Below are 23,643 nucleotides of genomic sequence, written 5' to 3' on the forward strand. Positions count from 1 at the left end.
TGAAGACATAATGTGTGCCACCAGAGATAGGGCTGCTCGTTTAAAGTGTTTCATCCTGAACAGTATAGATGAGAAAACCATGAAGAGAAACTGCATAAATCTAATACTTAGGCAGCCAACGAGATGGCTTTCACAACCCAAGAGACTGATGGCATGCATTAATTTTGCCATAAATCATTGCAGTATTTGTTCTAGCTTAGCGTTTTCTGCATTTTTAGGGCTTTCTTGCGGTAAAATGGAGGCTTGCTTCACCGGGCAGAAAATTAATGTACTAAAGAGTAAGCCTGAATTCACTATCATTATGGACTGTACTCTGAAACAGTTTAGCAACCCTAGATATATGTCAGCTAATTCAAGAACTACTTAAAAATGATAATGATGATGATATTGATAAACAGGAGTACAAAACTGTGTAGTCCTCTACTTATCTTTTCTTTAACTGTACTGTGTTCTTTCAGCTGCTCACGTAGTTGCTGTGCTTTCTGGTTTTAGTGTTTTTGTTTCTGTTTTGTTTTGTTTTTGGCATTTCCCTGTGACTAATACTTCCATGTGCCTAAATTATGAACTGAGAATGCCTTATAAATACATTTATTGGGATGCTCAATCCCAGATTTTGTGTGTAAATGTGTTTATGTCAACATATGGAAGAAAGAGATTGGATGTTTTTAAAATATATCCACTTTAAGTACTTTCTGCATTCCACTTAATGTTTTCAATTCACAAAGATAGCCAAAATGTACCACTTCTCAATGCACTATGATTTATTTTCAACTCTATTAAGCATACATTTTAGAATGAATCCACTATGCATCTTGGGAGTAAAAGGTTTCATAGTTACTGCAATCTTAGCCAACTGTGTCATAAGTAAAAATACCTATATACTTATAAACATCTCACAGCTTACTGTAGAGAAAGGCTTAAACATCCTTAATGGCAATTTAAATTTTGATTTTTTTCATTGAGAAATAATTGGCAAATATCACTGTTTAAGGTGTAAGTCATAAAGCATGATGGTTTAATTTACAAATATGTGAAATGATTACTACAATAGGTTTAATTAATATCCATCATCTTACATAGATACAATAAAAAGAAAAAAATTCTTCCTGTGATAAGTCTCAGAATCTACTCTCTTAATCACTTTTGATTAATTGTTTTACTGTGTGCTTACATTTCTGAACTATTTCCTAGAGTTAGACCAATCCTCTTTCAACAAACAACCAATATACTACACATTGGGCTAGTGCTGTAATTTCCAATTTGAAAACCTTCTTTAATACCCAGTATCAATTGTATACCTACTCTAGGCCAGACATTGTATTTACAACTGGAGATAGAAGAAGAGAGTTCACTTAGAGTTCTCCTAGACTTTATAAACTAGCAAACAAAAAAATGCATATATACTATTCCAGGTTTTAAAGATTTCAACCCAAGGCTCAACACTATTTGATGTAGGTGCTTCATGTAAAAATAATTAATTTTCCTTGGCTGTGTTTATATGACTCTCATTAGGAATTATATAATGAGCAGAGCTCATGCTTTGGAATGTTTACTATTAAATTTAATCTTAGTTACAATATTTTGTCAAGAAGCTATTGTCAACAGGAAGTATGATGTCAAATTCCTCTTTAACAAAAAATGAAATTTCATTTAAACTAAAAAAAAGTACTAAAGATCACATACACACACACACACATCACTTTCTACATGATATAAGAACTATTTCTCAAATCTTAAGATTTTTTTATGTTTAAATCACTGTAGGTATTTGATTTTCAAACAAATGTAATTTAACATTTATCATTTGTAAACTAGAGTGCACATTTCAATTTTTGGAGGTATAATTAATTATACCCTTTATGCATTTGGACCGTTTACTGCTCTGTGAAAAGTGGTGAAAAATAAGTAAAATAAAAATGTTCTGAATTTTGTACTTGCTATGTTTCTTTTAACTAGAAACGGCCTTTAATTTGCTAAACTATTCATTAGGCTATGGAGTATGTCAGAAACTCAGGTAAGAGAAAGTGACTTTTACAATTTGGGGCAGTTTGGACGTTTTGGTATTTTCTAAGAATCAAGCACTCCTCTTTAAGTCTTAAATCTCGGGCATGGTATTGTGTGCTTCTTCCAATTTTCCTCTGCAAATTTCTGTACCATTAATCTCCTTAAAAACACCCAAAATAATATCTGAATTACGCTTCATAACCTTCAACACACTGAGCTTTCCTGAGTAATTTGTTTAATAGGTTTAACTGCAATATCAACCTGATTGGGTATGTTCTTCCAGAGTAGTGCTTAGACTAACACACTGGAGCTAATCTCTCATTTTAGCTTATGGTACTTGTAAAACACAGGTGTGAGGTGTAGTGGACAACTTCATTGGCTGCCCAGTATCCATTCCCCTTCTTCCTTGTTATATGCATCTGATTTCCCTATAGGAAAACATTGTTCCCTCATTCCAAAGCCATAGAGTTGGATGGAACTGACCCCATTCCCAGCAACAGAGGTAGGTTCAGATGAAGTTAAATTAGTTGGCCTGTACCATCCAGTTGTCTATCTACAAGCTTGTCCAGGGACAAGCACATAATTCAATAAGAGCTGATAGCATAGGAAGTTGTCACTCATATTATAGACTTGGTTGTGAGAGGATGTGAGACTCCCATATTGCAATTTTGAGAGGGAACAGTCTGAGGATGAGGCTAACAGATGGATACCAGGAACACTTTGAGCCGGGTACAATTAAATACAAAAGTTAGTCACCTGAACCCCCCAAATTCCCTTTTAGAAAGAGTCATTTAGAATTAAGTTTTCCAACACAAGCAACAAAAAGAATGCCGTATCTCAGTGATTACAGCACTTTGTATCAAGTAAAACAAGCAAGTAATATACAAACCAAAGATATAGTGGATACATTTTCCCCCCAGAGAAACAGAACAATGGACCTAATACCTCAAATCTCTGATTGCTGACTTTCTTTCCTTTTTTGTTCCAGACAATTTTAGGTCTTGGGTCTCCTGTAGCTTGGCAAATGAAAGAGGCAACTCCACCAGAGACCCCTGTCTGGTCAACAGGAGTTCTTGTAAATCTTGGAGGTGCTGAAATACAAAGAAATAAACATGGCAATTAAATGGAAAATTGAAACACTAAGCATTGTCCTACTGCCATTGCTGTCCCCACAGCCCTCCACCCCAATTAGGCCAATACATATATACATACGTACATGCACACACCTGGATTACAAAATTAGAAAAGCAACTTTTACTTGTAAGGGTAGCTTAAAGGGGAGGGAGGTAACTTTCTGGTCAAGTTATCTGGTAATGCTTTTATTGCTGAAATCTGTATTAAGGCAGAGATCCAATAACATCTGAAAAGCAACATCACACATTAATTTTTATTACCAGTATAAAAAAAATCCAATTTGTCCTCTGTAACAAAATGAGCTCATCAATCAAAGTGAGTAAAATTTTAGCTCTTTGCTTTGATGCTGCTATCAGGGCACTGCCAGAAAGCAGCATTGCCACTGGTAAGCCATTAAAATTAGTGACATTTAAGGGAAATTCTAGGAAAATATAAAGGGACAAGAAATATAGCCCTGAATTAGAAGGTATGGCAAGAAACAGAAAGAGGGAAAAACGGTAAAGTGACTCTCTAACCCAGATAGTGTGAGCTGCCTTACTTGAAGCTTAACTTCACAATTTATATAAAAGAGGAGCCAAGAAGCCACCAAAGTTATAGCAAAAAATAAATAAATAAATAAATAAATAAATAAATAAATAAGTAAAAATTAAAAAAAATGAAACAATACAATACAAAATAAAATAAAGAAAATAAAATAAGGTATTTTTGTAAAAAACCCAAAAGATGTAAACTTAAAGATTCCTAAAGATAAAAGGCCAGAAGTTAGAGACTCTTTAAATGTCTTCCACTTCCTTAAGATATTCCTAACATTCACCCTCCCTCTTCAAAACCTACTTATTATCCATCTTGCATTTCCAGATCCAGAAATCTATTATATGAGAATTTAATAAAATGTAGATGGGCATTTATGCACAAAGATCTTCATTATATCATTAATTTAGCAAAGACTATATAAATACCCTCATATCAAATAAATTTGGTATTGACAGTGAAATGAACTACAGCATGATGACAGAACATTCTAGAAATAGCCAATGTTATATTGATAAACTTTTTATAATATGACATGAGAAATACTTATGATTCAATGATAATCCACAAAAGCATCATACAAAATTATATATGAGAGGTATCAGGCAATAAAGAAAAATGCACCCAAAAAACACAGGACAATGTGTGCTAAAACACTAATGGTGGTTTAGGGGGGAGGTATATTCATTATTTTTCCTACTTTTCATAGTTTTCTTGCATCCTTGAGTTTTTACAATTCTGTTGCAATTAGAAATTTTTTTTAACTTTATTTATTTATTTTGAGAGAGAGAGACAACACAAATGGGAGAGGGGTAGGGAGAGAAGAAGAGAGAGAGAATTCCAAGCAGGGTCTGTGCCGTCAGCAAAAAGCCCAATGCAGGGCTCAAACTCATGAACCGTGAGATCATGACCTGAGCTGAAACCAAGAGTCAGACGCTTAACTAACTGAGCCACCCAGGCACCCCACCCTCTCTTTCTCTTTTTTATTTTTTTTTGAAATTTTTAAAATTCAAAACCATCTTTTTCCATTTAATTTTCTATTTTCTTATCCCATCTACAAATTTTCTCTCTTACTATTTTTCAGTGAAATTCTATTGAAAAGTGGTTTTAAGTAACTATAGCTAACATTTAATTTGAAAATACTCCTTAAACCTTAAGGAAGAAGAAAACAACAAAGTTCATCACTGTTTGCTCAACACCATTATTTTCTCTGCCTTGTTTTCATGTTTCCCATGTAATGCTCTTGCTGGCTTAATGGTGTGTTCTGACTCTCATCTTGGTTTTCCTGATGTCAAGGAAGCCAGACCCACATCCTAGATCTACCATAATGTAGATGTAACATCCTGGGGGCAAAATGCCTAACTTTTCTGTTTCTAAATTATAAAAATATGAAATGTAAAATAAATTATTTTCAGAGATCCCTTCCAATTCTGAGGTTTTCTAGGTTAGTGTATTATCTCCACTAGGAGAGAGAGAACAAAGAGTAGGGAGAGTCATCTTTGTAATATTAGTGCTGGGAAAGGAGTCTCTACCTCATCAGCAAATTCAACTTGGTGAGAGTGGAACTGATGGGAACGTGGGTCCCTGTTGTTAGAAACAGCACCTCCTGCAACATCTATGGGTAGCAGTACAAACTTGATGATTACTAGAAATGCTGGAAGTAAGGGGTGCTGGACTTCGGCTCGGGTCACATTGGGCTCTGTGCTAATAGTTTGGAGCCTAGAGCCTGCTTTGGATTCTGTCTCCCTCCCTTTCTGCCCCTCCCCTGCTCACACTCTGTCTCTTTCTTTCTGAAGAATAAACATGTAAAAAAACTTTAAAAAACCTGCTAGAAATACTTAAAATGATTTGAAATGACTAACAGTAAGAAGAATTAAAAAAAAAAAAAGAAAATTCTGCACATTGATGTCACTTTTCTGGAAACAAACAAAAATGATATTACAAGTATTTATATTTTTCATTCTGCTGCTACAAACAATGCAAATTGATAATAACCACACACTTGTCACCATCTAATATAGAAATTATAATTATGCAATTAAAATTCCTAGGGAATTTCCTGGGAAAAATAAAATGTATCTCACTGCTGTAGCAAATGCTACAACACTCATTTTGGGAACCTTCCTTTTCAAAGTACATAGCTTAAAAATGTTCCACCCTTAATGAAAATGAATTTTAATAACTGTTTTCTCCTTTAAGTTGTGTTTTGAAATTCCTTGCAAGAATATGCGAATGAGGTAAAGGGCCATGATATAAAATATCTAGGTACTAATCAGAAATTAAATATATCTAGAATACAGGATGCCATTCTTGCTGTACTGGGTTTTGTTATGTTTGTATGTTTTAAGAGATAGCTTCCTATTTCTTATCACAAAAAAAAAAAAAGAGGGAAATTTAGAGTTTCTGACACCCTACAAATAAGCAATAGCTTCTAGAACAAGGGCTTCCTAAATTCTGGAGAGTGGGGTGCTAAGGAGTCAAATTACTGTTAAACACATAAATCTGACTTCTACAAGGAAAGCACAGAAGGCAAATCCCTGTATCAGGGAAGAAATGTGACTACTATCCCAATGCTCAGGTATGTTTCTAACTCATCTTCATTTTCTGGTCATACCTGGAAGTCTTCATGCTAATACTCCCAAATATTCAAATCTTCCAGTGATACAACCCCTGGATGTTACTATAAATATTTTGTTTTTAGACAGGAGGTCAGTGAACAAAATTAACCTTTTGAACTGTGGAAAATTTATTAAAATAACCAGTTAGAATCTGCTTCATGTCTGGGACTGTTTCCTTAATCCCTACTAAATGCCACTGCAGTGACTCGGTATTCTTCAAAAAACAAAAACAAACAAAAAAAACCCTGAAAAGTCCTTAAATGTATTATTTGAAAATAAGAAATGAAACTGATCACACTGCATTAAAACGAAAGGCATATCAAGTGCTGTACACAGAGACTTTTTTTTTTTTATTTTTTTTTTTAATGTTTTAATTATTTTTGAGACAGGGAGAGACAGAGCATGAACAGGGGAGGGTCAGAGAGAGGGAGACACAGAATCTGAAACAGGCTCCAGGCTCTGAGCTGTCAGCACAGAGCCCGACGCGGGGCTCGAACTCACGGACTGTGAGATCATGACCTGAGCCGAAGTCGGCCGCTTAACCGACTGAGCCACCCAGGCGCCCCGAGACTTTTTTTTTAAGACATTAGCTTTCACAGACAAAATCATGATTTTCTTATGGGATCTGATGTGAATGTTTTCTACATTTGCTCACAAAATTCAAACCACAAAAAGGATAAATTCCATCATTCTATGATGCAAAGTTTGGTTTCTAGATACTATAGTAAAATTCCTTCAGTAAGCATGTTTGTTGCATAAATAATCATCTTGGCTGGTCAAATTCTGAGACTGGTGCTGTTAAGTCTAGGCAGCCATCCAAAGGAAGGAAATGAGAAAGAGAGAAGACCAAACCTAATAACTCCAACAAACGCTTGAGGCAAGTAAAAGTTTATCTCCAGAGGGATATAATAGTACATAGCACCACTTCCTCTTTGCTAATATCTCAGCTTAGTAAAAGAAACCAAATGAATCTTCTGCTGTCTTTTGTCATGGATAGTACTCAAATTTAAGTCAGGCTCTGAGGATAGGGAGAGAAGAGAATCTGCATAAAAAGCATAAAACAAAGACTTCTACTAAAAAGACACACAACATGACAGCCTCAGGTCTGAACAATCAAAATCCCCATGTTTATCCCATGAGATACACTTGCAAATACACCAAATATTATAGGTGGTGTAAGAAAAAAAAAGAAATATCAAGAATGTAACGATGGAGACAAAGACATTAAAACTTTACAGTCACCAGGGCGCAGACAGGTGCCCTTCCATTATTGTAGCTAACCGCCATTGCTATCCAACTAAAGCTGCCAGCACTGTGCTTTGCAATGCATTTCTGCTCAAGCTCCTTTTGACAAGTGAAGAGTATGACCTTTTATTAAACTAATGCTGGGCGCTGCAGAGGTCAAATTACTATTAAACCCAGAAAGTCTATTTTCTAAATGGAAAACAGAAAAGCTAAACATGCATATGAGTCAGAACAGAGGCATGGCTGACATTCTAGAAAGCGTCTGCCATGCTCACTTGCTGTTTTCAAAGACGATGCATTCTCAGGATGCAGACATTAGCTCTAAAAATCTAGTAGATTATTCTTGCCTGCACAAATCAAGAGGAGTCACAAACTGCTGACTGATTTTTGCTTCCAAGAGGTTAGTTTGTGTCTTGATAAATATAACCAATCCACAGTATCTTTGCACTTAATGATTGTTAATATTTTGATGCCATATCAGGTTTCAAGTTGCTAGGCTCTCTGAAGACAAGGTGATAAGTCCAATGAACACTTATGGTTATTAAATTAAGGGGACAGACCCTACCAAGACCAGTTAGCTACCTTTGACCAACTTTAACAACATGCTCTATCAAGGACAAAATTCTCCCATTAGTACACTATATCAGATAGAGCTAGACATTAATGGGGGAGAACCATTGAAATCTACTAGTAACATCCATGCAAGAAAGGAATTTATGAGAAATTCTTAAAGGTTAAGAAGACAACTCAGATTTGCAGTAACTTGATTGGCCAACTGAGAATAACTTAAAACCGATTCACAGTAAGGACTACACACTACAAAAGTGAAGGGAAGAAATGAGGGTGCCATTTGTCTAATTTAATTCTAATGAATAAGCCGCTTCTGCAGAATCAAGGAAATATGACGAATGAGGAGCAAAACTAACAGCATGTAACTAATTGGCTTTGTTTCTTTCAACTGATTAACATTTCCTTAAATAGAGACTTCCGTTCTTTTTTTTTTTTTTTTTAAAGTTTATTTATTTTTGGGACAGAGAGAGACAGAGCATGAACGGGGGAGGGGCAGAGAGAGAGGGAGACACAGAATCGGAAACAGGCTCCAGGCTCTGAGCCATCAGCCCAGAGCCTGACGCGGGGCTCGAACTCACGGACCGCGAGATCGTGACCTGGCTGAAGTCGGACGCTTAACCGACTGCGCCACCCAGGCGCCCCGAGACTTCCGTTCTTAAAGGTGTGTTTGTCATAATAACATATTTAAAATCTTGAAAGGGGAAGGTTAAATGATGTTATTTAATCACACTAAGGGAGAGAATCAGGGAATATTCAGTAGGAATGAATAGGTAGTTCTGTCCTTAAAAATCTGCCTCCTCCCAAAAAAGTGTCTGTAGAATTCATGAGACTATCAAATGAACTCATCCTGTTTTTTCTTTCTTTGGAAGTAACAGGGTGAGGGCTCTGAAGAGAAGCTCAGGAACAGGGTCTCTGGGGTTGAGTGAGAAATGCAGAGCATAGCAGGCAAGTCAGGGTGGTTCTAAGGGTAATGGTCAGGTCTGAAGGTACAGGGGCAGAAGAGCTATTGAGGCTTTATATTCCCTTCCTGCCACAGCACATTCATTACCACTGCCCCAAGCACAGAGAGTGGCTAGAATTTAGTGGATAATGAATTCCCTGTTAGGATTCATTTGATCCTTACTGGGCGGGATATATAGGGAAGAAAGTATGGCTGACATACCAGCAAAACCACATGGGTACATGACAAGAAAAGAGCAAGGTCCCAAAGTTGATGCATAACTTCAAGGAAGGCAGAACTGTGGCACACGCCAGCCTGGATTGGTTTCTATGGCAGAGATGTTCTACATAAACTGGGGTCTATGGGGACATCTAGCCTATCACACGGGATCTGAACAGGGTCACATCTGATACCCATGGACAGGATAGACCTTCAACATCAAATAGACTTTGTTTGAGTCATCAATGATACTGTTTTTAAATCTTATAGCCTTAAAACTTGACTTAAGAAACACTACACTTCAAGATGGGATAAAGAAATAACTAATCTTTAGTAAAACCCATGCAATGGACTAAATGCTTTATAGATCTCACATGCAATGTTTTCCATAGTCCTGCAAAATAATATCATTTTTCTTATTTTATACAATTATAGAAAGCTGTATAGTACTATAAAAATTTGGAAGGAAAAAAAATGAAGGAGGGAGAAAAGGGAAAAAGAAAGAAAGGAAGGTTCACTGAGGTTATGAGTGAGTCATGAACTTTTGATCTAACTGTGAAACTCCAATATTCTTACTATGCCAAATTAGAAGATGGGAAATTACAATGAAAATGCATAGGCAATATGGTATAGCTCAATTTATTGTATATTTTCAAATCTGTTTTAATTAACTATTAAATGTATAGTGAATGCTTTCCCAAGGGTTTGGTAAGTATTTTGTGCTGTATTACACCAACTGTTTTTCACTTGTTAAGTGGAAAAGCTCACTCAGAAGGCCTACTGAAATTATTCTTCTAATTTCCAGAAGCCAATTTAAATCAAGGATAAATTAACTATGATGTCTACTCAACAGACAAAAATCAATGACACAAATTTCATAAACAGATCATGTAAGTTCCAAGGTTAGTATGGTAGAATATTTTTGTATCATTCAATGTATACATTAAATTTGTTCATGATGGATAAAGACAAGTATCCCACTGACGTTCTTCACATCAATTTCCCCTTTTCCTTTCCAGAGCATTGCAGTAACATATTCTATGCATGTCTACACCATTAATTTTATTAGGGCTTCAAACTTCAGTTCTTTGAAAATGACCCTAAAGCATTCTTCCATTGAGTAAACAGATGTCCATGCCTCTGTATAACTATCAATATTTAAGTTGAGAGAGGATTAATACATATATAGACAAAATAGAGAGAGGAAAGGAAAAGGAGGAAAAAAAGGAAGAAGGACAAGAAGAAATTTGATTTAATGGAAAGATATCTTGAAACATTCCTCAATGCCAAGTCCTCATTTCTAACCACTTGAAAGATTGCCTAGCAGCATCCCAGAATCATTATTGTGGAAACACACCATTGCCATCTGCCTTCCTAATCCTCCCTCTCTTCCTGTTTCTATTTTTATCTGTGGCACTCCCACCTTCCAAACACCCAACCTTGCAGCCCTGACCTCTTTGTCTTGTTATCCTGCACCCCACTACATTCAGTTATTAAGTCCTATAGATTCTGCTTCTACTACGTCTCCTCTTTTTTTCATATCCAGTAACAACAACCATAATTCTCCTTCAAAGATGGATATCAGAATCCTTTGGAAGCCTCAAACAAACAAACAAACAAACAAACAAACAAAAACTATAGGTGATCAGACTCCACTTTAGACCTACTAAAATAGAAAATCAGTGGGTAGGGCTGGGTAATTAATTTCCAGAGGACTCCAATGTTCAGCCACATTTGAGAATCACTTAACGATATCATCGTACCTGAACTTTTCCATCTGGTCACCCTCACTTCAGGTATTTATTGCTACAATCAATATCACACATTACTGTTAAACGTTCTTTTCCTTTCCCTTCTTGTTCTTTGAGGTTTTTAAAAATGCATCTACGATTAAAGCTCTTTTCCACTCAAAAGAAACACACAAATAAGTTTTAATAGCTTACCACTGTCAAATAAAACCAGCAATTTTGTTTGTCCTTTAAGATCTTTCAAAGCTGCTACCAACTTATTTTCCCAAGTATGTTTCTACCTTTGACCATCAAGAACCTAAAATCCCTCCCTTAATGCCCTGGTATATGCCATTCCCTTGTACAGAATGTTTTCTCCCACATGTTTAAATTTATAGAATTTATCCATTTTCAGTCCCACTAAATATCTTGAAGCCTTCTTTGAGCCTCCCATCTGGATGAAATCCACTATTCTTTTATCTCTTATCACAGTTTTGGTTTCTCTCTTATGTGTTAGAACCATCTATATTTTATTATAGCTATTTAGTCTCATGTATTTCTCTTCACATTAATCGCACTTTGAAAGAAGCATTTGTGACCTGGCCATCTCTGAAATCCCATAATTCCTAATTGCACCTGGCACACAGTAGATGTTCACTGCATATACAAACTCGGTATTAAGGCTCTCCAAGGCACTTGAAGTGCCACAAGAAGAAATAGAAATCCTTGGCTATACATTTATGAGTATTTAGGATGGATACTAATATTGTAAACATGATCACTGTACCTCTATTTGAAGTACATTTGCTTATAGAATCATAAATTAGCTGCAGAATGCAAACTTTATGTAATACACATTGACACTGCAAAACACTGATGTGACATGGTAAGACTGATGGAACCATACCAGGCCCTGAGGTGGCAAAACGTAGCATGGTCAAATAGCACATTCATGTGTCTAACTTAGGACTGATTTCTGATGAAGTCTAACAATGCAATGAATCTCATCTCTTTTATGAATTTATTCTACCTCATTGTTACCACAAAGTTATCCTTCTCCCTGCCTTTTTGCACTTTTCATTTTTAATTAAAATGACTTTATCTATTATACATAATAATATGTTCATTATACATAAATTAGAAAACATAAATTAAAAGAAAATTTAAAACATTCTAATGGTTATCACCTTGATGAATAGCTTTTAAGAATTATTCTACGCCCATTTAATATTTAATAATTTTTACAAAAAAGAGGCTACACTATACTTTTTTAAGAGCCTGCATTTTACTTAGAACATATTTTGAATATCTTTTTCTCACCAAGTATTTAAATTGAATGTCATTTTTATATTATGAAGTAGATAGATATATTTTAAATTACTATTAAGCATTTAGATTGTTTATAATTTTTCAGTATTCTAAAAAATGTTTCTTTTTTTAATTTGTTTAATGTTTATTTATTTTTGAGACAGAGAGAGAGACAGAGTGTGAGCCAGGGAGTGGCAGAGAGAGACAGAGACACAGAATCTGAAGCAGGCTCCAGGCTCTGAGCTGTCAGTACAGAGCCCGACGCAGGGCTCGAACCTATGAACTGTGATATCATGACCTGAGCCGAAGTCGGATACTTAACCGACTGAGCCACCCAGGCACCCCTCTAAAAAATGTTTCAATGATTATTCTTATCATTATATCCTTGCACATATATGTAATCCCTATATATGAATCATCCCTACCTGTAAAATTTCAATACAGGTGATGCATTCCTACATACAAAAACTATTAGATCAAAATATTCTTTGCTTTCAAGACTTCTTATACGTTTTAGAATAACTCATATATTCACATGAAAAATATATTTCAGCATGTCCAATTACCAAGACTATTGATAAAGCTGAAAATTATCACTTTGTCATTGGCCTAATTTTTATCCCTTTGAGCTATCAACAGGAGAGATAAAAGTAGAGGTCAGAGAGTGCCAGTTGTGAGGAAACAACCAGATAATCTACCTCATCAAAAAAGAATCATCTTCAAATACTCCTCAAGTCCTGCCTTTTCCATTTCTCCTAGGTTCAATGGAGTGTAAGGTAAATAAATACTCAGTGGTGAAGATGTATAGATCAATGAAGAAAAAGGAAAAGGATGATGACAAAGTATCTATAAAACAGAGTTATGGACAATAGTATATAAATGCTTTGGGAGATAATTTTCAACTTAAAAAGGCTGAAGTTCATTTTAGTTTTTCCAATTTTTTTTAATCTTGTAGAGATGAAAGTACACATGAACTGGTCTATTTACAGCAGTTAAATAAATTTCTAGTTTGTCCTATGTCAAGATATATTAATACCTAGTCATAAACACTTGTTTGATAGCAGTAAAAGTTGCATGGCCTCACCACTGCAACTTTTTTTTTTCTTTTTTAACATACAGCCATGAGATATTATGACCAAAACAAACAATCCTCTACATTCACTGTGTCTGGGCCATAAAACTTCTCTGAACTATTGACACGCTCAGTAAGACTCACCATCTGTTTTGGTGTAAGACACTCAGAGTAACCACTGGTTTAGTGACATAAATTTCAGAAAGGCTGCCAGTGGTCTTGAATCACTCTTAGATACAATCTGTAAAGCCATTCTTACCCATTCCCTATGCCAGAGTAATGCATTCTTAATGAAAACATGTTATCAGCAGCACCATTTAGATATTTACTCAACATTTTCTACTTTAGGCCTCCGGGTTTGCTTACCACCTACTTATGCATTCAAAATACACAGACCGCGCATCCGTTTTCCTTCAATAGAGTGATAAAGGCTTTTATGCTGAAACAGATGAAAAGTCCTGCAATCTTCCAGGCTCATTCAGTAAAAATGTAGGAAGTGACACAATATTTATTGGCTTTTTTCATATTCCTTCTAAATGGTAATATACTCACAAGCCTATTTAACACACTGTATTTGAAAAAAAAAAAAAAAAAAACTACACCAACCTTTCAGCATCTTTTTATAGAATTAGTTTTCAAAGGAGATTCATTTACATCATTCACTGCTAATTTACTCATTAATCACAATTTATCACATCAGATGTGCTGATCATCATTAAAAGTAATCATTTATTTTTCATTCTAACCCATTGCTTATCATGTACCTGCAAATTGGATCACACAGGAAAGGTAATTGGCTTATTTGAAAAAGAACATGAGCACAGATATAATTGAAGTGTCAAAGAAAGAAAAATAAAAGATAAAACATTGGCAGTTTCCCTCGATTTTTCCCCAATTTTATGTTACCAAACTCTGGAATATGGATCCTATTACTTCCCTCCTAAGAAATTTCCAATATATCAGTTACATAAATGATGTCTTATTATGTCCTCAGAGGAATGAGACTGATGCTGTGCTGGCTTCACTTTAGACACCAGTAGCAAACCAATGCCACGAAGAGAAGATCTTCTGATACCAATGGAAGTGCTTTGAGCCAATATGGGATACTGTGTGCAACTCTTGCCTTCCAACCAAAGTCAGGTGTTACTACAACTAGCAAAAGACTGGGTCCTTTCTTGCAAGATAGATTCATCTTCCAGGAATAAAGGGACTGCAAGTTGGAATCTATCCCTTTCACACTGCTAAATTAGCAAACTACTTTGGGAAATAAAAGTAATTAAAATATGCCCAAGTGGCTGTAACAAGGAAGGAGTGTATGCGCATGCACATGGGCACACTTTCAGTGAATAGTGAAACAGATTACTAAATGATGTTCAAATGTATTTACTAGAGAAATGCAGAGGCATTATCATAAGAAAACCTTGTTAACAGACAAAATAGCATCTCTTTATTTATATACTGTATTGATATGTTACAAAAATGTTTTGTCTAGAATAGAATATTGTAGAAAAAATGGAGTTTTTATTACACAGGAAATAATTATAAAATATAGCTTTATAATAAATGGGATAGCATTTCCTAAAGATAGTCTATAATTAATATTATCTTCTAAATGAATAATGATTTTAAAATGCTTCCAATAAAGAAGCATTTAAAGATTTCATTATTTAAAAATATTTCTTTGGTATTCAATGTTTTATTTTAAGGTATATTACCATTTGTTACTAAATATGTACATATATAATGAATGAAACAATGGAAGAATTAAATGCAAAATAGAAAAAAACAGACTTGCCTATATGACATTGTTGTTTTAGACCGAAGTAATGGTTTTAAAAATCATTTGAAAAATGCCCAGCATTATCACATTTAGCCCAATACTTTGCTAGAGATCATAATATTCTTCTAAGTTTCTAAGACTTATGTCATAGCTTCATTTTGTGTAATACATAGCATAGTGTAGGCATTCAACACTTTTTTTACAAAGGCACAATTATTTTGTTCAGATGAATATTTTACATATGCATCTATGTCCTTCCACATATTTTCCACTAAATTTAGATTTTTTTTTTTTTTTTAGTCCACATCTCTGTAGACCTAAAGCCAAAAAGGTATTTGGCAGTGATTTGCAGGATTCTAAATATTCTCATTCAATATTAGGGAACTATTAGAACCAATAACATTTTGTAGGATATTAAAAATACTCATTTTCTGATATTCTTCCAAGTGAACACATGTAGCAAGCAAAAGAATGGCATTTATTGTGCATATTAAATCCATCCTTTCTAAAATAAAATTGAATTCTTTTTTAGAGTCAAAAGAAAGAATCTACATTCATGGAACACAAGCTGGGGAAAGTGGTCCATAAGATGTCTCACTGAGATTAATCTTGCTAACCATGATTGAGCTCTGCATTCTCAAAGAGTAGCCCGTCACCCACCCATTCTCAAATTCTACCCAGTGAGCTATTTGGGGGTACAAAAGATGGAAAGCATGACAACTGGTTTATGCTAGGGCTGTGAAGTCATGCACAAGCAGGCAAGGATAATAATAGATGATCACCCAGGGCCGTGGAGTGGCCCTGTCCACACAGAAAACTCAAGTTGACATTAATTGGATCCTGGCACAGAGAGGATAGGGTATGATTCCTTGGTTTGTAGATGAAAATAAACCTATAAAGAACTTTAATAAAATGAGCCCTGGATGGAACAAAGTAGAATGCTATAATCTAATTCTTGCTCTTTCTTTTTTTTTTTTTTTTTTTCAGCTATGTCTCCGTAAAATAACCCTATCAGCATTTCCATGACAGCATGTTAAATCTGAGGAGGAAATGTCTCATTCTTGCCGCCTGTGAACTGAAACACATACAGATTTAGAAAGCCAACAAGAGGAGGGGGAAGGGTCCTCTTTTTTTCCCTGTCCTCATTGAAATCTGTTATGCTCTGGCCAATCCTTTTGTTCCCATTTTCTCTAATAGCATCAGATTTATCTACACAAAGACCCATCCTTTGGTAAGAGAATTTTGGTAGCACTTGAACCTTGACACAAGGTGACACTACTCAAATAGTCTGGAAACATTTTCAGTCGGATGAGTTTTCCAGTATCAAGTCCCTAATTTGTATCCCTGGGCAGTGCAGACCCTGGTACCAGCTGAATGCCTTGCAGTTTATGCATGCTTTTCTAGGGAAACACATTATCTGAGCCCCAGGAATACGGGAGGCATTCCAAAACAGCACAGACAGGGAGGACCTTTATTTGCCAACTAACTTTTTCCCCTATTCTCTAATTTACAGCTCAGGGTATTAAATAAGAAAACAAAGGGTTTTCCCACACAGAAATAACCTTTTTAAAAACCTGCAGATGAGGTTTTAATTATACTATTTACCAATATAGACTGCATGCAGAAATAAACTGAAGTGTTACTTGTGGTGGCTTGCTTTTTTTTTTTTCCCCCAATTTAACTGTTGCAAGTAACATTACAGCAAGTTAAGTTAGTTTTGTGACAAATTATTTGGACAGTTATTTTAGAAAGAAAATCAACCAATAATTACTGCCCTGGCAACATGGCTATTGTTCAGAGCAAAACAGAAGCTGTGGCTGACAGCTGATGGGCCCAGCCCCCTGCTATCTTCAGAATACATTTGCAGATATGCAAAGCCTCTTGCCAGACCCAAGCATGCAGTAGCCACCCTTTCATCCAGCAGGACCACACTGGTCATCTCATGCTGACTATAATAAAATGACACCATTTTAGGACCTCCTGCAAGGCTGGACCTAGCTTTAGATGGGAAAAAATATTGTATTAGTTATTAATGATTCCAATTACGCAATGATATTGGCCTGCTCTACACCATTCTAAAATATCAGTGTATAACACATGCACATTTTTAGAAACATGCCCCAAAGTGTTTTTGTTAATGATCGCATCATTACGAAAAAGAAGAAAAATGCTTCCCTTGTATTTGTGTAACAGGAACATTTGTGAATCTATGCCAGGCCACATATGTGAGAATCTGGATGAACTTAATCTTCCAGAATTAAAAAAAGAGCCTGTAGATTATCCTGGGATAAACCCTGATTCAGTGACAAATGAAAAGATAAAGCCTCCAGGATGCCAAAAGTTGAGTGATGCGTGCTACTTCTTTCCCTGAATCATCATATAACCTAATCATAGTCACTAATTTAATCAAAGGAAATGGTGCTTTAAAGCTCTTTGCAGCACCTTTGTGAACTTTTAGTATCTGAAGTCTTTGGAAACCTAGTGAGAGTCAAAGTTGCTTCTTGAGGTAGATCTAAAAATGCCATGAAATAGATCTTTTTTTTCAGGGCTGTTGTTTCAGAGGGAAAAAGATAAAAGAGGAAGCTAAAGGGATGGGCTGTAATTAATAGTTAAATATGTATCAGTTACTCCAATTCACTAAATAAATGTCCTTTGGGGTTGTCAGATTGTTTTTCCGACGCAAAATAAACAGAGAAAGACAACACCAGTGTTCAGAATCTGCGAAGCAAAGCAATCACAAACACTTATGCTTAAGAGCCTGAACTAAATGAAAACCATTTGGGAAAATGGTCATTATTTTTTAAAGGGTCAATATGAAGGCTCTGCCTTACTATACCATCCAGCCAAAGGTTTCAGCTGTGAAACTGTTCTTACCAGTTCCCTGAAGTCTCTCCCACACTGCATGCTTGCCTTAAGGTCCCCAGTAAGTCCTAGAGTATACTTTCTCCCTTCCCATGCTGAAGGGTTGAGCCTCACCTGAGAAAATCACAGCCCTGTGTGGGCTACTGCCATTGAAAATTCATGGTCTAAGGCTCAACAGGACCCTGTGTCATCTATCAATCATCTGCCCACCCTGTGCTGCTCTCCAGAAGTCTGCCCTGTGCCGACCTCTCACCTCCAAGAGATCGATGCCCTTGCTCCTACTTCAACGGGGAAAATAATGCCATCCAGCATGAACTTGCTGGCAGCCACATCCTATCTGCTGTACAAGAACTTTTAACTTGGAAGCCATTTTTCCCTTCAGTTTATCCTGTTCCACACCGATTGCTTCTCTTGTTTTTTTATTCTCTTTCACCATCTTGAGCATCCATTGTCCCCTCTCCGTACATAATCAACATCTTTACTCTGTCCCTCATAGCCCCTTCCCTTTTGAACAGGGACTCCCACAACTGGTATTTTGGGTCAGATTCTTTATTTGTTGAACTGACCTGTGCATCATAGGGGGTTTAGCACATTCCTGGCCTCTACCACTGGATGCCAGGAAGACTCCCTCCCCCAACTGTGACAAGGAAACATTGCCAAATGACTCCTGGGAGGACATTCTAAGGTTTAGCACCAGAAAAGTCACATTCTAGTTATTCCCACAGTCCCTGGAAAACTGGGATAGTCGGTTATCCCAGCTCATGCCTTGTCAATTACTCCCTACTCTGTACTTCTCTGTTTCTTTTAACCATTGCTGCACATTTCACACTGCTTATAAATTCTTGTTCATCTTCTCTGTCTCCTGCGAGACTGTGAGACAACAAAAGGAATGACCTGTGGCAGGCACTCCTCTAATACTAAAACTCTAACCAAGAATTATGCCTCCACTGAAGTTTATTGAGTTATCAGTGATTGCATGATCTTCAGGTATACAACCAAAGTATTTAATTTTTTTTAATAATCTATGAATATAAGCCAGTGTGTGTGTGTGTGTGTGTGTGTGTGTGTGTATCCATATACACATATATATGTCCATATACAAAGGTTGTGTGTGTGTGTGTATATATATATATATATATATATATATATATATACACATACATACATACACACACACACACACACAAAGATTTTATTCCTTCTACAAACACTGCTGGTAAAAATAAATTTAATACTTGAACATGGCAATTGGTCTCCCTTCCTATATACGTAAACCTATATTTGGATTTTAGCTATATGAATGAAATATTATTCAAGACCATTAACATGCCTGGTCTGTACTGGCTTCTCAAGTTGATCCTAATATGTAGTATTATTAGCTCTTTCTTTCTCGCATTTGTTTTCCCTGATGGCTATCCCTCCCTATTATCTTAGTTAGTCTTTCTCGCAAATTGTTGTGGGTTTGTTGTGTGTGTGTGTGTGTGTGTGTGTGTGTGTGTGTGTGTGGTGTTTGTTTGTTTGTAAGTTTTTAAGCAAAATAATTTCATATATTAACACATATGGCAATATGAATTTAAGACTCCTAAACGTAACTTTGAAATGTAATTGGAATTAGATTAATAAATAGCAAACAATGAAAATAAAAATAAATTATCAATAGTTAAAAAAAAGGTAAAGATGAGAACACCTGTTTATCACCATGTGATAAAGGCAGATGAGTTGGGAAAATACTCCACTCTCTCGTTATCCAAAAGTACATGGGGCGTTTTATATGTAAGGTGATTTCACATGTGCTGTTTTCCCTATGGGATCTAAATGATCTACAAATGCAATCTCTGCTTCCCTCCCCTGCCTCACTGGGAAAATGTATTTTATAACTGTGGATAGAATACGGATTTTAATGGCAGAAAGACTAAGGTGACTTTTTGGCCAGAATTTAGGTTAAAATCACTTAGCACTCAATACCACAATTTGCTTTTAAGTATATAGTGACCATTCACCCCTGCCCCCAAATTATAAAAAGCATTTTCCAGAAATAATGTCCTTTGTTTTCTCTACATTAGATACTGACCTAAACTTAAAATTTTAAGCAATAAGAATATAAATATGAAAGTGTACACAGAAAAACATAAAGATGATGAAAAAGCTTTGAAAAAGTCACTTGTGAATGAGCAGATATATTTCAGCCACTACCAAATGACCCTGGAAATGCCATATACATGAACTTCATTTTACAGTTTTCACATTTCTTTTGTTCCCTGGAGCATGACACTCTTACATTGCATGGCACTCTTGCAATTATTACTTTTTCCCTTTTTTAATATCTCTTTCACCCATCTTTTTTATATTACCGCATCTTTGACAGGACCTGCTCATCTCTTTTTTTTAATGTTTATTTTATTTTTGCTAAGGCACCTGCGCCTATGGGCTCAAGCGGGGGAGGGGCCAATGGGGAGGAGGGGCGGGCACAGAGGATCTGAAGGGCTCTGTCCGCACAGGTAGCAGAAGTCTCATACAGGGCTGGAAATCTCGGACCTGAGCCCAAGTCAGACAATCAACCGACTGAGCCACCCAGGTGCCCGAAGGATTTGTTCATCTCTTCACTAGCTTTATTAAAAAAAGACTCCTTACTTCTGGTCTTCCCAAACTCACCAAATCCGTTTAACTGAAAGTGCTGTTCAATGAACAGGCAGTTGCAATCTGGCCAAGATCCTGCTTAAGCATCTTCAATGGTTCCCTACTATTACCTACTTAACACAGGACAGAAAACTCTGCTGAAAGAATTAATTAAACATAGTGGATAAGACCTTGTATGTTAGGTCTCTGGTCTACCTGAAATGACCTCAATTTTCACTATTCACAAACATGTCAGACTCAAAGACTTTTCTGAAAACATAACTGCATCACATAATTGGATACTCAACCAACTGAGTCACTTAGGCACCCCTATAATTCTAGATTTTTATGATATTTGTCAGCTTTCCATGAAAATTACAAATTATGATTTATTTTCTTATTCTAAATAACAACTGACTGTTGACTCTAATAGTGTATTTATAATTTTAAATTATTTTTCTGCAAGAGAGCTTACCAACTTGTATAAGCTTAGGGCATCCAGACTCCTGATCCACCCTTAATCTTGGTCATGGTATTTGAAAATACCATGTAGAGCCACCTACAACAGAATCACCTTTTGTTGCTTGTTCAAAATCCATTCCCAATGCTCTCTCCTGCGTGAGGTCTTTTCTGACGCCTGTCAAGTATGGCACACCTTCTCTCAGAGCTAGAAGCAGATTTGCCTTGACCTTAAGGAAGCTTTAGCTTCAGGGGATGCCTGGATGGCTCAGTTGGTTAAGTGTCTGCCTTCGGCTCAGGTCATGATCTCACCAGTCCCAAGTTTCAGGCTCTGTGCTGACAGTTTAGAGCCTGGATGGAGCCTGTTTCAGATTCTGTGTGTCTCTCTCTCTGTCTCTGCCCCTCCCCCACTTGCACTCTCTCTCAAAAATAAATAAATACTGGGGGAAAAAAAAAAGAAACAAAGCTTTAGCTTTGGGGTCCTCCAAACTCATAGGCCCCATATTTCATCACATCACACTGGCATGGTCAAATGCTTGTAAAATTTGTGATGGTAAATGATTTCACTCCCAATCACTTTATTCATACTTCTCTTCCTGCAGAGTAGTGTTCTGGGAATCCAGGAAGGGAAGTTAAATGAGGGTATATTTAGTTTGGATTTAGCATAATATACTTATGTGGTTCACAGTTCAATTACCACTATTGATCTGCTTTAGGAACAATTCCTAGGTCTACTCCTATAGCCCACCTCAACTCATCCAGCTTCTTTTCTGAGGACACCAGTGACAAACTCGTTGATGCTTGTCATAAATTCAAAACTATTATGACCTGTCACTGTGGAAGAAAACTGGGATGCCTGGGATAGCTATATATCACAGAAATTATCACATTACCAGTAAAAAGTCATAAAGCTGATGAATGGTTTTTGAACTATCAATTGAAAAATAAACTTTCATCAACATTGCTATAAGGAAGAACTTTACCAATTTTGAGCTATTTTTCTATTTTCCTTATTGGAAATATTATAAAATTGCCATGTGAAAAAGCAATGAAAAATTATAACTGAAAAAAATTAGAAGTATGGCAGGGAGCTAATAAATATACTGTATATATTTCTGGATTTTTAAATAATTTTTTATACTTATTTATTTTGAGAGAGAGAGAGAGAGCAGGAGAGGTGCAGAGAGAAGGAGAAAGAGACAATAACAAGCAGGCTCCATGCTGTCAGTGCAGAACCCGTCTCAGGGCTCAAACCCACAAACCGTGAGATCATGACCTGAGCGAAAACCAAGACTCGGATGCTCAACCAACTGAATCACTCAGGCACCCCTATATTTCTAGATTTTTTATGATGTTTGTCAGCTTTCCATGAAAATTACAAATTATGATTTATTTTCTTATTCTAAATAACTGTTGACTCTAATAGTGTATTTATAATTTTTGAATTATTTTTCTGCAAGAGAGCTTTACCCACTTGTACAAGCTTAGGGCATCCAGACTCCTGATCACCCTTGATCTTGGTCTTGAAAATTATTTACATAATATCAAATTCTGTGCTTTTATCTCCTCTCTCCTCAAAAACTATATACTACAGAAGTTAAGTGCACATTTATTACTAAGCTTTATATACCCTGCAGAAATAAGCACATGAGATTAAAAAAAAAAAGCACAAAGCAGTTTCTCATTAATGGTCTATTACAGTGAAATGACTTATTTCCATGATCATATCAGTTTACAGATTCTACTTCAAATTTTTTTCTTATAATAGTGTTTGACACCCTCTTGTAACACCTTATAACAAATTCTCAGAGTCTTTTTAAGTTTTACAGATTCACTTCCCCCTGCCAAATTCTTAGCAGCAAAATATTGTTTGTCTTTTTAATTAATTATGTATAGAGAACACATTTTGTTCTTTTATCTCTCCCCTAAATATCTAATCAAGAGAGTAATGCATAAAATATAAATGTTGAGTTAATTTTTTTTTCTCAGCTGATTTTGGATTCTGGCATGTTGCCTAATACAACGTTGGTGAACACCTATAAATAATATGTGTAGTAATACAGATCGTAGGAAATAAATCTCTGTAGGGACTGATGTTTTTCTTATGCCTACTATTATGGAAGTTTGTGTACATAAGGAAATCTAATTTAGGTTTTTTGTCTGTTTGTTTTTAATCCTTACTATTAGTTGCAGTAAATGTCCAATATTTGGTAAATCCTCAGGCCCTACGTAAGAACCAGTATGAGTCTAAATAGCACTCATATCGTGTCTTATTAAATTGCTGATCTTTCCCATTAAGATGGTTTTTCCCAGAAACCATGCACCAAGAGCCTCCCTGAATTGTTCTTAATAAGTTCACTATCATGAAAGACAGTTTTCTATTAGTATCAGTACCAGTACAGATCTATTTTAAAAAACGATTTCAACATTTTCTGCGTGGTCTAGATTCTCTCATATATATCTTCAAGTTCCATAAAATGATGTGAATTTGGTCCTGCAATTACTTTTGCAATTTTCTTTAGCATCAGGATAAAGGCACCTGTGAGGAAGATAAGTGA

The 23,643-nt window shown here is 35.9% G+C and overlaps 1 protein-coding gene across 34 annotated transcripts in view; it reads right to left on the minus strand.

The window, feature by feature from the left end:
• The window catches only part of PTPRD (protein tyrosine phosphatase receptor type D), a 2,237,777-nt gene that overhangs the window by 328,879 nt on the left and 1,885,255 nt on the right, over positions 1–23,643 (minus strand). For all 34 annotated transcript variants that reach the window (XM_086685253.1, XM_086685255.1, XM_086685268.1 and 31 more), the window contains one exon: positions 2,950–3,095. In XM_086685253.1, the coding sequence (XP_086541379.1) occupies positions 2,950–3,095 (146 nt within the window). The remainder of the gene's footprint in view (positions 1–2,949; positions 3,096–23,643) is intronic.

This window comes from Puma concolor, chromosome D4 (genome assembly GCF_028749965.1).
Source record: "Puma concolor isolate L17-30 chromosome D4, mPumCon1.1.hap2, whole genome shotgun sequence".
Classification (NCBI taxonomy): domain Eukaryota; kingdom Metazoa; phylum Chordata; class Mammalia; order Carnivora; family Felidae; genus Puma; species Puma concolor.